This window comes from Lepidothrix coronata, unplaced genomic scaffold, assembly GCF_001604755.1.
Source record: "Lepidothrix coronata isolate B3197 unplaced genomic scaffold, Lepidothrix_coronata-1.0 Scaffold164, whole genome shotgun sequence".
Lineage (NCBI taxonomy): Eukaryota > Metazoa > Chordata > Aves > Passeriformes > Pipridae > Lepidothrix > Lepidothrix coronata.
This window is the reverse complement of record NW_016690344.1, coordinates 1,285,233-1,300,309: the sequence shown is the minus strand read 5'-3', so window position 1 is coordinate 1,300,309 and position 15,077 is coordinate 1,285,233. Positions and strand designations below refer to the sequence as shown.

The 15,077-nt window shown below is 49.0% G+C and overlaps 1 protein-coding gene across 2 annotated transcripts; it reads left to right on the top strand.

The window, feature by feature from the left end:
- The first annotated feature begins 9,353 nt into the window (after window positions 1-9,353).
- Window positions 9,354-14,826, top strand: FOXA1 (forkhead box A1). 2 transcript variants are annotated; one of them, XM_017829469.1, is made up of 2 exons: window positions 9,354-9,448; window positions 12,240-14,826. In XM_017829469.1, exon 2 carries the CDS (start codon window positions 12,267-12,269, stop codon window positions 13,500-13,502), a length of 1,236 nt encoding a protein of 411 aa, XP_017684958.1. In that variant the 5' UTR covers window positions 9,354-9,448; window positions 12,240-12,266; the 3' UTR covers window positions 13,503-14,826. The 2 variants fall into 2 exon arrangements, with proteins under 2 accessions (XP_017684958.1, XP_017684957.1); XM_017829468.1 differs by having other exon boundaries at window positions 9,375-9,778.
- Window positions 14,827-15,077: the final 251 nt, after the last annotated feature.

Genomic DNA, 15,077 nt, shown 5'->3' with positions numbered 1-15,077 from the left:
TTCAGTCCCTGGGTACACATTATTATTTTTCATAATTAGACCTCACCAGATCACTAAGCTTTCTAATGTCACATAAATTACATTATCTAAGTTATTAGTCTATTAATGTCAGGAAGGTTTTTTCTTTTTAGGAATAAAAGCAGTCATTAAAAAATAGTTCCGTTGATTGCAGAAATTAAAAAATGCAGTTTCTCTCGTCCTAAATCGCCTGAGTCCATGCCATGCAGGAAGTCCCACCCCCAGTGACCATCTCTGCCGTGATCCAAGTTCATTCTGGAGCGAGACTGAGATGCCCATAAGTACTCCACAGCCTTCAGGAGGCAATTGGAACACACTCAGGAGGAGTTAATCGTGTTTCTGATAGCCACATCCATCTAGGCAATGAAGAATCAGGACAGCGTGGTGCATATGAAATATGTACAGCCTGGTATGGGCTGTCCAGAAAATGCCAGAATCCTTAGAAAGCTGAAGAGCAATTGTTTAAAGGAAAAAGAAAAGTAAGAGCACAACTAGTTTGATAGCTCTGTGGCTCACATCTAGTTTGTCACTAGATGTTATGCCTCGCCTGATATCCTTTTCTAGCTGGCTGTGAAACTCCTTGCAATGTCATAGTCCAAAGGCTCCCCAGCCATGCTGGGGGTGCTGCATTCTCCCTTTTGCTGTGCTACAGCCAAAGCTATTCTAGTCTTCCTCAAAATGGCAGTACATGCGCTCAAAACTATTCACTGATGCAATAGTTCTAGAAAGGATAAGAGCATATTTACAAATACAGCTTCACCATGATGTCCAAGTAGCATTATTCCATTTTAAAGACCAGGAGCTAGAACAAAGAGAGTTTGAATGACTGTCTGAAGTCCCCTAGTAGAACTAGTGGTAAATTTATAACCGAATCTGTGCTTCTGACTGCTAGTAAAGAGAAAATCAGAGGTATGTATCCTCAGCCTACAGGCTACTATTGTTTGCTCTTCCAGGGCATCAACATCTTTAATATTTCTGCCAGGTATATATAAAATGGCCATAAATACTTGGCATAAATCAATTAATTATAAGGTAAAATACTGAACAGTGAATTATGGACTGGGAATGTAGCACAAGAAGTTCTCTGACAGTTACACTGTGGGGACAGCAATCTGTAGCAGAAGAGCAGAGTAAATGACAGAGGAGATATCTTTTAAATCAGAGAGTGTCAATACTGAAAAGGTTTTTGTTAGTTGCATCCAGCTGAGCTGACGGAAATATTTTTTTTTTCTTCCCCAGTGATCAATCTATATTGAATCCCTTGTGCAGTAAGCAGCCATGGAAAGGTTTTATGGAATTAGTATTATAAATCACACATCCAATCCCTTTGTGAGTGTTGAAAGTATTGTCATTCTTCTAATCACCATATCCTATCTTTGATCCATAACAAATACACACACCCAGCTCTACTAATCTCTATTATGATTGTGAGATATCTGTATTTGTCCGTACTATACCAGAAGAAATAGTTAGCATTTTTCTTCTTCCTATGATTTTGGGCTTTGCTTTTTTTTCCTCTCCCTACTCAAACACATTGATATTTCCTTTATAATTCAAAATAGATAAAATAAAAGTTGAAAACAAGAGGGAGCCCCTTTATTTAAAACTGTATTTATAATGAGATCATTCCAATGAGAAAATCATGTGGTCATTTTGACTGATCATAATTCATAGATTTATTTTTAGTATGACTTGACTGTAATATTTCCAGGTATGTGCCATTTTATTATATAGCCCAGGAGAAATTACATGAGTTACTTCTAGAAGTCCATTACACATAGCCGTAAGTATAGGCACAAGGTCAGAGACACTTCTGGCTTTGAAGAAGGCTGTAAGCAATAAATGGAGAAATTACAGCTATACATGTATACAAAGACCTGCTAAAGTCTTTGCTGAGCTCAGGCCTTTATTTTATTTACTTTTAAAATCTGATCATATTTGATCATATCAGAGATATATCATATCTCCTCTCTCCATTATCTTTCAGTTCATACAGCAAGTTTCCAGTTGGCCATTCCAGTCTAGCTCTTCTGTTCTTTTAGGACAACAGCTTGAATGTGGATACATAGATGTAGATATATATTTATGTGTTTGTTGGTCTCATAGATTTTGCAGAAGACTCTGTGTTGGTGGACATAGAAATCCCGCTTAATCACAAGAATAATCTTCATATCTGATCAGATTCTTCGGCAAAAAGAAATGCCCTGCAAAGGGTGAGTAGAGGTGTATGCAGAGGCTGAAGTTCCAGCTACCTCTAAAAATAATATTAAAAAAGATTTAAAGGCTTTTTGGCAATGGATAGATGGTGAAGCAAATATCCATAGATCCTGCAAAAGGGAAAATGGTTTGTTCAGTGGGCAATGGCAAAGTCACCTGATGAGCTATGAAATTGTTTAGATGGAAGAGAAGATCTCTCTCTTTAGGGGAAACTGAAGGAAAGGTCAGATGCTGGGTTCCCTTTCAGTCATTCCACATTAAGTCAATGCCTAAAAAGGAGTAAACCTGGAACCACAAGCAGTGCAGAAATACTTAGGCAGCTGCCTTGTTGACTGGGGAGGGATGGAGGAGGAATGAATTAAATTTGATTCCTTCCTTGTGTCAGCAGTAGCTGCACAGGGAACTGAATCCAGATAACAGCAGAAGGGAAACCACATGGTGATCTTAATGAACTTCCTGATGTCAGTCCCTCAAAACTTCTCAGCAGTTTTCAGATTCACCCTTGAAATGCTTGAAGCAGAAACTTAGACCAGTTTCTGGGAGGACAAACCACTCTTCAAAATACTGAACAGCTGCTTCCCCTGAGAAGTCCTAAAATGTTACTAAATCCAGACCTTCCTCTACTTTTCCATAGTCACTAGTTTACTGTACTGTTTTATGGGTCTTATGATTTTAGGGTGTAACCAGCTGATGCTCACATTCTCACATTTCAATGTAAAACTACAGAATGTGTTACCTAGGGTCTCTGGACATCCTTTTCCAGGGCAAGCATCATTTTTGCTATACGCAGGTTAGCGTATGTCCTCAGTGGAGTAAGTGGCCAAAGTGTTTCTGTGTATGTGCGATCACGCTGCCACACACTCCACAATTGCTCTCTGTCCAAGTTAATACAGCTCAAGAAAATGTACAGTTAATGCAGCTTGAATTCATTTATGATCTAGGAACTGCAAGCTGGGTTAACGCTGTGGAACTGCTCCCTAGGGAGGAATTCAAATAAGCCAGCTTTTATTTTGTACATTTGATTCTTCAGAGCTGAAGTCAGCCAAGAAAACCATTTATGATGGATACTGGTTTCTCCCAATGCTTTTCTGTAGAGACAGATGCTACTGTAGAGACAGAGGTAGGGAAATGAATAGTTCTTTGCAGGTAAAGGAGAATGTAGCAAACAAATTGAAAATATGTTGATGTGCAGTGAAGGAAGGGTAGCATTCCTTCACTCTCAAGTCCACCTTCTACACAGGAAGATCAGTTTGCAGAAAAACTGAAGTAGTATACAAAGAAGAATATTCCTAAGAGTTGATCAGCTCTGAATCTCTTGTCCAATACAGAGATATTTGGTTTACATCAGTAAAACAGGTGTTCTCAAAGAGAACTCACTGCAGGTTTTGGAGAAGCAAGACTCTTGGAGAGTGGAAATAGCTTTTATTCAAGCAGCAAATATTGTTGGGACAGTGTAGGTGGATTTTGGTCCATTAAGTTACTTGGACATCTTTAACAAAGAAGTAATTCTAGAATTCACGCAAAAGTGTCTCTTCTATGAAGCTTTGTTTCTTATAGCAGTATATTTAGATTAACTGCACTCCCTGTCACAGTTTGCTTTCCTTGCTTCCTACAAAAATCTACAAAAAAATTATATATCCTGAAACACCACTTTTGCAATTTGGGTGAGATTCTGTAAAGTGGATGCCATTGAAGTGCATGTGTTTATCTCTGTGCATAATTGAATTCCCATATCCTCTGATATTTTTTCTTCCATGCCATAGTACTGCAGCTACTTTAAAGCAAAACAAACCAACCAAAACTTTAAAAAATATATCAAGTAATTGAACAAGAACTGGCACACATTGAAATACACAACAGAAGCATTTACATTTATATTTCAGTAAATCATAACATAAATAAAACAAACTATAATTGAAATTAATACCTACATGGCTGCTCTTGAATCAAATGGAAATTATCAAGTGCACTTATAAATAAAACACACTTGGCCAATGACATGCTGAAGTGTGGGCATTCCTGCCAACTGGAGTTCTGCAACAGCATACATAGACCTAACCATATTAACAAAAATAAAGTGGTTGTATATGATGGATAATGATTTACCTAGTTAAGAACTCTTTTGTTATACTGTAGAAAAAAGAAACCACCACAAAACAGAGGCTTCCTTACTCTTATCACTGCAACCGTTGGATATCAACATTCATAATTTTTCATTTCTTTATTTGTGCTTCTTTCCTCTTTAATTGGTCTGCTACATGAGTATTTTCAGGTGGGTGGGATATTATATTTTGTGTTGTTTGTGTCTTATGATATCAGTTCTGCAGGATGACTAGAAAATGAAAAGCAGTTAATTGGACTGAAATAAAAAATAAAAAAAAAAAAATAAAAATCCAGCAACGGAACATCACTAGTGCAACGAGTCACGCAATGTCTCAGGGGCCTCATGGCCTCATACAGCGTCCATGGAGGGAGCACCGCTTTGAGTATGACCCGTGAGAGCGCGGCAGGCCTGGAGCCCCCGGGAGCGCTGCCCGGTGCCCCGAGGGTGCGGCCCCGGCAGGACCGGGCCTGAGAGAGGCCACGCTCCGCCGCGCTCCTGCCGGCGGCAGGGCGGCACTGCCTGGGGTCCCAAAGCCCCTGCTTCCGCCAACAGCGGCTGAGAGGGCTGGAAAGCCACGGCTGAAGAGCCGGCAGCGGGCAGGAAGCGCCCGGCGGGGAAGGAGTGAGACCCTCGGACCTCCCTGCCGTGGACGGGGCGACGGGAGGGCAGGTTTAGTCCGCCCAGGAGAACCAGACCACGGGTCCTGGGGAGGAAAAAGTGCAGAAGGAAAAGAGGATGCCCTCCTCCTACTTCGGGTCGGTCGAGGAAAGGGGTTCGCTTGATCTTGACGGTTGGAGATAAGAAAAATTGACGCAGCTAAAGCTCCGAAGCAAGTGGTGACCCCATGCAACGCCCCCATCTTCCCGGGCCCTGCTCTCGAGCGAGAGGAGGGTAAAAGCTACCTTATCGCATCGCACCTGCCCGTGAGCTCCGGGGTCAGCGGTGCGGGAGCGTCTGCCCGGCCAGAGGGTCCTCCAGGCAGTGAGAGTCCAGGCGTGTCGGGGGGACCCCCATGGGCTCTTCTAAACGAGAACTCTGAGACAGGAGCACAGAACCAGGGCTACATTGCCTGTGTGAGGGGGGAAGGAACGGCAGGAGGGAGGGAGGGAGGATTGAAAACAGCCCCCCGACTCGGCCGTCATCTCGGAAGGAGAGGCTGTCCCGGCAGCCACCGACCCCAGCTCCCGAAGCACCCGGCTCTGGCTCGTTCCCAGCCCGTTACTGTTTGCCCGCTTGGATGGTGGAAGATTTCGGGTTGGTAACATGGGAAGAGAGATTTCCCACCGTGGGGAGGAGTGGATGAGTAAGTACAGCGAGAGGGTGGGAGTAGCTGACGGGGTCCCACGGTGTTTGAGGCGACCCGCTGCGCAGGCTTGAGCCTGCCTGGAAAGCCGGGTACGAGCGACCCTGTAAAGGAGACAGATCCAGGAAAACGAAGAGAAGGCTGTACAGTGAAGAGCAGGGAAGGCATCCCGATGCGGAGATAACCTCTCAGCTCCTTCCCGAGCTAGACGTCTGGCCCGCGCAAGCACTGCCGAGAGATTCTCGTCTAGGAGACGATGGAGCTTGGGCAAAATAGAGTAAGATCCTGCAAGTTACACCGAAAGGCCAGCAGGCGCTGTTCTTGCCAGGGGAAAAGAATCGCTTACACAGGACCGAACCGAAACAGTGCTCCACAGTTAAAATTAAAGCTCCCGCGGGTTGCATCGGCCGCCCGCCCCACGCGTGGGAGGGTATCGGCGGGCGGCGCTCCCGGGCAGCGCTGGGCAAGGGGCGCCGACGAGTTACTGGGCCGTGGAGGCTCACCGCGTGGGCAGCGCCGTGCCGGTGCCAGCTCCGGTGCCCGTGGCGCTGCCGGAGGTCCCTTCCAAGGGGCGGGGCCCCTCGGGGCCTGACAGCGATACGCTTCCCAAAAAGCAGGCGCTTACGGAGTGGTCTTCGAGAGGCCCAGCTTTTCCTGGCAGCGCTGGCAAGACAGGCTCCCCTGGATGTCCTGCCCCCGCTCCGCACACCCCCGCTCTGCACACGCATACTTTCCGTATTTTTTAGGTCAGGTTTGCACCCTTGGCAGCGCGCACAGGTGGAGCCAGGAGCTGAGACCTTCCTCCCATCTAGCCGCGGAAAGCATGGCTCACCTCAGCCTGCGCTTTCCTTCAGGCTGCACTAAAAGACAAAAAAAACAGAAAGAAAAAAAAAGCCCACAAAAGAAAAAAAACCAAACAAAACAACCAAACAAACCAGTGTACAGCTTGATGAAATACTGGCGCTACTCTACTCTAACCAGAGTTGGGGAAAAGCTCTGTGTTATTAGAGCCAGGGCTACTGTCTTGACTCCTGAAAAACACATAAACAGCTAAATGCACCTGGAGAGCTCCTGCCTACTAGACCGCGTTCCGCATCCTAGGAGAACGCTTTCCTTCTGCTGAACCTGCTACAAAGGGTACTGATAAATCGCGCTGGACTCGCGGATCATGCTACATAGAGTTTTGCAGAGAGATAGTTGCAGGGCAAGGGCAACTACCAAAATACCCTTTTCCTGTGGCTATGGGCAGAGCTGTCATGACACTCTTCTTCACTCAAGGAAAGCGTTTCTCCACCAGGGTTGCAACACAGCAACCGGGGCTGAAGGGAATTTCCAGCAGCGGCTGGCTCTGACTCGGGGTTGCTGATTGTACACCAAGTCGAGAGGCTCTAAGTAGATTACAGAGGGGAGCCTGCTATGCTCTCACCTCTGGGAGCAACCTCAGGAGGGAGCTGAGCTCGCAGCCGCAGCCAGACAACAGGAGGCGCTGAGGCTTTGCACAACCCTGGGCTCCCCTCTCCTCCAGAGCAGCGGGCGTCCCAGCGAGGGCGGCCCTGGAGGAGGCCGGCCCGGAGAGCGGTTTTGCCGGGCGCCACGTCCGCTCTGCCCGGTGAAACGCCTCCGCGGTTTGTCGCAGCATCCGATAAGCTTGGCCAGCTTAGTGCCTACCCTTTTTTCCAGGTACGGAGTGACCCAGCATAGGCTGCCCGGCGTCCCATCGGGTGTTGCTCCCGCGAGGCTGGGCTCTGGGAAGTGCGACAGCACCGCCCCGAGGTCACCCAGCGGGGGGGTGCCGCCAGTGGGGTCGCTGGGGCAGCTGCACCCCTGCCAGCCTCCCCGCTTGCGGCTGTGCTGCTGGGGGCGATCCGCACCCCACAGACCTCAAGTACTGAAAAGAATAAGCCACCACCGAAGTGGCTCTGTTTTCAGACATACACACCGCTTCCACTAGGTAAAGGGGGAGGGTGCATTCATGAAGACGGCAATTTTAATATCTCTTAGACATTCCACTGGGTTTTGTCCCAATTTCCAGTAGTGTAGTTTGACCATTTGAGAAAGCAGGGGTTTAATCCAGTGCTTTTATATTTTTTATTTCCTTTAAGACACATTTTTATCCATTGTTCTCCTCTGATGACTGCAGAGTTGTCTTTATTTCGAGGATTTGACTTAATTCTGTTGCCAGATTTTTTTTTTTTTTAAAAAAAAGGATGAGGAGGGAAAGAACAAAGAATGGGGTAACAGAAAATGCTTTTAGAGGACAAGTTAAATATATTTTTAGAGGCAGAGATATGCCATATCTTGTCATTTGAATCTTGGGTCTCTGTATAAGAAAATTTAAAATCTTGTTTCTGAGGGTGACATTTCCACAGATCACTCGAGAACAAACCACTGTGGAAGCAACTGTGGTCGTGCTGAACAATAAGCATGTCAGGCCGAAATTCAGACACAGATGTGTATTATACTTTGTGTGTATGATACGCAAGCCTTTTCCAAAATCCCAAGAAGCTTTATTTGCCCTTCAAATTCCCATTGTCAGGAAAGTTGTTTGGGTTGGAGGGGGGCGTTGTGTTGCTGGTTGGAGGTTGTGGGTTTTTTTTGTTTTTGTGGTTTTGGTTTATGTTTTTCACTATCAGGCGATAAAAGTTCTAGTGTCTAGTTAGAAACAAACTCGCAAGGGATAGATAGAAAAACCCAAGAAAAGTCTGTGGTGTTGACATAGGCTCGAAGAGCCGGACAGGACAGAAAATGTTTGATCCATCTGCAAAGACTGAGATATTCCCTCCATAATAATAAAAAGATTTGTCCAATGTCAATTTGTTTTATGGGTGTTTTTTACCTTTTACCAGTCTGTGCAGGTTCCTCCTCCCCTGTTCGTTGTGAGAAATCAGGTCAATAAGTAAGAAGTTGGTAATGAGACACCCGCTACTTATTATTGCTACTCCTGTCTGTCATCAGAGAAGGCTTCCAAATGAGCCTTCTGGGCTGGAGGCTTTCCACAGTAAAGATATAAAATGGTTCTAGTGACTCACCTGATGTTTGCCAAGTGGAGGTTAATATCAGTGGATCCGCATTCAAGCCTCTGTCCGTATTTATTGGGTGCCTGTAGTATTAAGTCTCAGCACGGTGACTCACATGGTTTCTAAACCTAAGGCACCAGAAAAGCAATATCATTATCACCATCTACATAGGACAGCACCACGGCTGAAGAGCTAGTTCAGACCGGGTCGAGGGGGTGGGGGTGTCGGAGGGCTTTGGAGAGAGCCCCTAGGACGATGGGAACATGAGGTGCCGCGATAGGGCCCGGGGATACCGGCGCGGTAACCAACTTTGATGTGAGGGGTGGGAGCGGGAGAGAGTCTGTGGACTGCAAGACTCGGGACTTTGGAGCACATCCCGAACATAAAGGAGCATCTACCGGACTTTAGTAAATATTGCCCCTAATCTCAGGGCTTTAAGGCTGGATGGCCTTTTGCGTTCTCTTCAAATATAGGGGGTTGCCTTTCCCTTATCTACTTCGTTTTATTTCCTCCAATCCCTCCTAGCATTTGTTCTGTTCACCTGAAAGGGTGGTCGTGTCCGTCTGTCCCTCGTCCCGTCCCGCCCTCCCTCCCCCCTCTTCCCCTCTCCCACCTCTATCTCTCCTTCTTTCCCCACAAGCTTAAACCAATTACGCCGCTTTGCAAATAAAGTGCCGCCCCGGGGGGAGTTGCAGGCGAGGGGGACTGCCTTGTTTGCAGGTGCATCTCCGGCTTTGTAGGTGCGAACGCCTTTGTGCGGCGGACAAATGGGGAGAGGAGGAGGAGGAGGTGGGTACTTTTGCGACGTAAGATCCACATCAGCTCAACTCCACTCACATCCCAGCCGGCACTTCCTCACTTTCTCAACTGTCTCGCCCCACACCGCTCCCTGCCTCCTTTTTGGCTGATTATAGAGGAGAATTCAGCACCCCCCGCCCCTCCTGAGAGCTGGCTTCCTGCTAGGTCGGGCTGTCGGGCTCTTTTCCTGCTGCCCGTCGCTCGCTTGCAAGAGGGCTGAATGGTTACACCGGGCAGGTTGGCTCCATAATGTTAGGGACTGTGAAAATGGAAGGGCATGAAACCAGCGACTGGAACAGCTACTACGCCGACACTCAGGAGGTGAGTAAATCCCGCAGTCTGGCTTCGCAGCTGCCCCTCTGCAGGGGGAACTGGGGCCTGGAGGGGGGGGGCTAGAAGTCTGGGGGGCAGCAATCGGAGGAATCGGTTTGCAGTCCAGATCCTGCCAGCGCAAACGTGCTTCCCCCTCCCTCCGGCGCCGAAACTGGCCAGGTTTCCCTAAGGAAAACATTGCTTCCAGGAGCCCTAGAGGCGTCTGGAGGAGACTCGGGGTGGCTGCGAGCCCTCTGGGAGGGCCGGGGGGCAGGGGACAGACCTTGATCTCATCTAAAAGGCGTAATCTCCGCTCGCGGCGCGCACAAAAGCGCCCCGTAAACTCTTGTCTTGGGGCAGAGGACTCGCCGCGCCGCCGGCCCCCGACTCCTTCCCGGTAGATGGCAGGGGCCAAGGGAGACGGTCGCCAGCGCGTCCCAGGAGGGGGCAACGCCTTCCCCGAGCTCCTCGGCGGGACTGCCGGCCTCACTTCTCGCCGCCGCCGGGCCCTCACCTGTTAAAGCCAGGGGAAAGGAAAGGAGGGGGAAAACCAGCCGTTTGTCCGTACTTTGCGGACGGGCTGCCTGCGGCGCGCGCTGCTGCGGCGGGCCGGCTGGCGGCGCTGCCGGGAGCCGGGCCGGGAGCCGGGCCGGGAGGGGGCCCGCACCCGGACCCGGGGGCCCGCACCCCAACTCGCCGCCCCGCACACGGACCCGGCCCGGCCCGCGGCACCCCCGAGGCGCTTCCGCCCTCGCGCCTGTTTGGCAGCGCCGTGCACAAGGAGGAGGAGAAACAGCCCAAGCGCCCACAGCTGCGGCGGAGGAGAGGGCCACGGCAGTGCCTGGAGCCTTCCGCCCGGCACGCCTCGGCCCTGCGGGGCCCGCGGTCCGCACTGTGTTGCCGCGGCTCTGCAACCGGGGTCCCGGGAGAAGCCAACGCCCGGCAGCACGGCCAGCAGCACCACGGATTCCCGCCCGGGAAGGAGCTGTTTTGAGGAAGTGCAGCAGTGAGGCAGGCACCTGGGTGTGCGCACCCGGGCATTGCATCAGCATACCCGGACACACGGCTCCACAATCCCCACGTCTTGTCCCGCACCCGGAGCTGGCACACGCGCCCATAGGGCCACGCGGACACAGGCAGATACGTGTCACCCATCTGGCATCTTCTTTAATAGAGGAAAGTCGGCTAAGGGCAGATAAGGGTCATCCTAATTATGAACCGTTTCCAGACTCATTTATCCTCGCCATACTCATTGTCCACAAACATAAAGTTAGGCGACCTTCGCTTTTGCTATTTTTTTCAACTTCAATCTTTTCTCCTTCCTTGCTATTTAATTGGAATCACTGCATGGATGCAGGGTGAAAAACTTAGCCGCGTTCTACCATCTCAAATAATTAATGTGATCCTCTAAATTAAAAGCGCTTTTATAAGCTCGTGAAATTTGTGGGGATCAGAAATTAATTTTTTACATTTAACCGTCGCCTAAACCTCATTTTCTCAGTCATATTACCTGTAGTTCGAGGTAAACTGGGAGCGTCTTTCTCTCTCCTGTTAAATCGGATACCGCACTGGACAGTACAGTTTCAGGCTCTCCGGTTCTACCTTTTTTAAGAGTTGTTTTATGTAATAGGGTGATACAGTTTTTCCACGCCGTGCAATTGTAGAAAATCTCAGCAGGGAAAGTTTAAGCTTTTTGTACTTTGGGAAAGTTTGTGTGTATGTTTGTTTGTTTGTTTCGGTTTTTTTTTAACTTTAAATACTGTTTTGATAGAAAATGCAGACAAGGTAGAAGCTTCGCAGAGATAAAACGCGCCAACACAAGCTGATCGATTTTGGTGGAATTTTCTATTATTATTTTGCGACAAGATATGATTGCATTTGTATATTTCTTAGACTAGGAATTTAAATCAGTGCAGGAAGGGAGAGACGCGTGAGATTTTTGTCAGAAAACGCGAGCAGTCTTTCTCCTTGGCGCAGACAGTGTACACCCGTCAATTTCAATACTCTGACAATTTTAAGTATTTAGCTAGCGAGACAGGACGCAAAACCAACAAAATGCAGGAATGCTCCGGGAGAACACCTCCTCCCGGGGCAGACTGAGCCCGCAGCCCGTCTCCGCGAGGATGCGGAGCGGTTCCGGGAAGACCATCGGTCCGTGTACCTCGCTGATCCTGGTGCAGCCCGCGCAAGCCGCGACACGCCGGTAAACAAGGAGCGCGTCCGGACCGAGCACCCCCGCTCCGTGTCTATTTGTAGACATGTATCAATATGACTTAGACCTTTTCAAAGCGACAGCGGCCTTTCCATGAGGCTTTGGGGAAGCGCTTTCCCCGGTGTCGGGGGAGCGGCCCGCGTTTCCGCGGCAGGACGTTTGCTCGGCTGGCTGGGCCAGGCGGGTGGATACGGCTCCGGTGGAGTCCTGCCACACCTCTCTCCCCCCTAACTCCCTCTCTTTGTCTCGCTGCCCTAGGCCTATTCCTCGGTGCCCGTGAGCAACATGAACTCGGGGCTGGGCTCCATGAACACCATGAACACCTACATGACCATGAACACCATGACGACGAGTGGCAACATGACCTCCAGCTCCTTCAACATGTCCTACGCCAACACGGGGCTGGGGGCTGGGCTGAGTCCCGGCGCCGTGGCCGGCATGCCGGCGGGCTCAGCGGGGCCGGTGAACGGCATGCCGGCCAGTGTGGCCGCCATGGGCACGGCGCTGAGCCCCGGTGGTATTAACGCCATGTCTGCACAACCGGCCCCCATGAATGGGCTGAGCCCCTATGGCGGCATGAACCCCTGCATGAGCCCCATGGCCTACACCCAGTCCAATCTTGGCAGGACACGGGACGCTAAGACCTTCAAGCGGAGCTACCCCCACGCCAAGCCACCCTACTCCTACATATCCCTCATCACCATGGCCATCCAGCAAGCACCCAGCAAGATGCTGACACTGAGTGAGATCTACCAGTGGATCATGGACCTTTTCCCCTACTACCGGCAGAACCAGCAGCGCTGGCAGAACAGTATCCGCCACTCGCTCTCTTTCAATGACTGTTTTGTCAAGGTGGCCCGCTCCCCTGACAAGCCTGGCAAGGGCTCCTACTGGACCCTGCATCCTGACTCCGGCAATATGTTTGAAAACGGTTGTTACCTCCGCCGGCAAAAGCGCTTCAAGTGCGAGAAGCCGGCAAACAGCAAAGCCCCTCAGGAGGGCAGGAAAGATCAGGCTGGGGCCTCCAGCTCAAGCTCCAACTCCCCCCTGCACAGAGGCCACAACAAACCTGCGCAGCTGGACACCGCCACCTCCCTCTCCAGCTCCAACCCGTCCACCAGCCCCCAGTCTATGGACCACAGTGGATCAAGCGCAGAGCTAAAGACCTCGGCCTCAGCTGCCTCTTCCACCATCAGCTCCGTCCCCACCTTGGCCTCTGTCCCGCACCCCCCTCACTCCTTAGCACACGAACCCCAGCTCCACCTCAAGGGTGATCCCCACTATTCCTTCAACCACCCCTTTTCCATCAACAACCTAATGTCCTCCTCAGAGCAGCAGCACAAGCTGGACTTCAAAGCGTATGAGCAGGCACTACAATACTCCTCCTATGGGGCCAGCATCCCCAGCGGGCTGCCCCTGGGCAGTGCCTCCATGGCAAGCCGGAGCAGCATCGAGCCCTCGGCCCTAGAGCCCTCCTACTACCAAGGTGTGTATTCCAGACCCGTGCTAAACACCTCCTAGCTCTGCACCCCCTGCCGCCGCTGGAGGCGAGATCCCTCTCCCCATCCTGGCTTCTCTCCCCACTTTCCCTGAGACAAACCAAGGTGTTTCCGCACGTTGCGTGCAAAGGACTGTTACTTTTTAATTGTCTCGCAACGCATTATGTGTTGTTATGATCCACCACGACCTCTTGCAAAGCCGCCCGTGTCCCACTTGTACATACCCCCTCCGGCCCCTGCTGCCCAACCCCTTTCCCCAGAGACACCACCTCCCCACTCCCAGCCTATGCAGGGTGTTATTAAAAAGAAGAAAAAAAATGTTCAGCTTGTAAACTACTTGTTTGTGCTTTCTGCCCCCTCGTCGCTCTCCCTTATGTGCTCTATAATCTCATGTAAGTTTACAGGTATGTGGCAATACTTTAACAATACGGAGATGAAGAAGCGAGTAGACTTTTTTTTTAATTAAAAAGGCTTTGAAGGACAATACTGCTGTGAAGTAGCAAAACACTAAGAGAATCTCTAAGCAACAAGAGGACTATTTACTTTCTCGGATCACCCTTTTGATACTTGCAAAATAAACCTTCGGCTAGTACAACCCGCATACACCCAGATGCTGCGGGCCAGATCCTGCACTCCCGAGGGGACCAACTGGAGCTTTGGAGTGCAGGATGCGGCCCTTATTTTTAACCAAGTGTTACCTGTATTGGAATATAATACAAAGTTACAAGAGGTCACAGCCAGTTGGATTTTTTTTCTTTCCCATCTGTTACTGAAGATTCTCGTTCATCAGGAACTCTCATCAACATGTGGATGACATACTTATTTAATTTAAGTGTCTTCATTGTGTACCAGCTAGAACTGTGTATGTATAACCAGGTTATTTTCCCCCTTCCCCAGGAAACGGTGACTATTACACCGATGCAAGGAAAAGAGGATAGCTTTGTCTCTCCTTCTTTTTCCAACTTGTTTAATAATTCTTTTTTGTGGCCGTTTAATTATCGCCATCATTAGCTTGTTTCATCCAGTGTTATTGCACTTTCCACAGTTTTACACGGTGTTAGCATAGCCAGACGGGTTTTATTATTATTCCTGTTCGCTGTCTCAATGTTCTTAATTTATTGCATGGTTTATATTGTTTTCTTTCTTTACAGCTGGAAATTGCTTTAAATGACAGTAAAAAAAAGAGAATTACACGTCAATTTAAGAAATTTTGTTAATTTTATAAATGTGATTGTAATTGAAAAAATATTTTGATTTAAAACGATAACTGAGAATTTAACGCGTGAAGTATGTTTTTGATCACTTGCAGTTAAGGACTTCAAATAAATCAAATGTTATCAATTAAATACTTCTGCTATCTTCTTTCAAAATTTCTGGGGCGGGTTACGGAGAACGGAGCCTTGTACAAGAAAATCAAAACGTAGTTCTAAAGTGTGGATGTGAAGAGGAAGGATTTGTACGACCAGGTTTGTGCAGGGGACGTGCTGCGATGCCACCGACCTGTGAGGTTGTGAGTGTAGTGGTGTCCCTTTTTTAAAAAATTTTTTTTTTCTCCTAATTCACAATATTGGGGTAGGTTGAGGAAGAGCAGAAAAAA

Coding starts and splice junctions, on each gene's coding strand:
- FOXA1 (XM_017829468.1), top strand. CDS start 9,707: ATGTTAGGGACTGTGAAAATGGAAGGGCATGAAACCAGCGACTGGAAC. Junction 9,779..12,239: donor ACTACGCCGACACTCAGGAG/GTGAGTAAATCC, acceptor TCGCTGCCCTAG/GCCTATTCCTCGGTGCCCGT.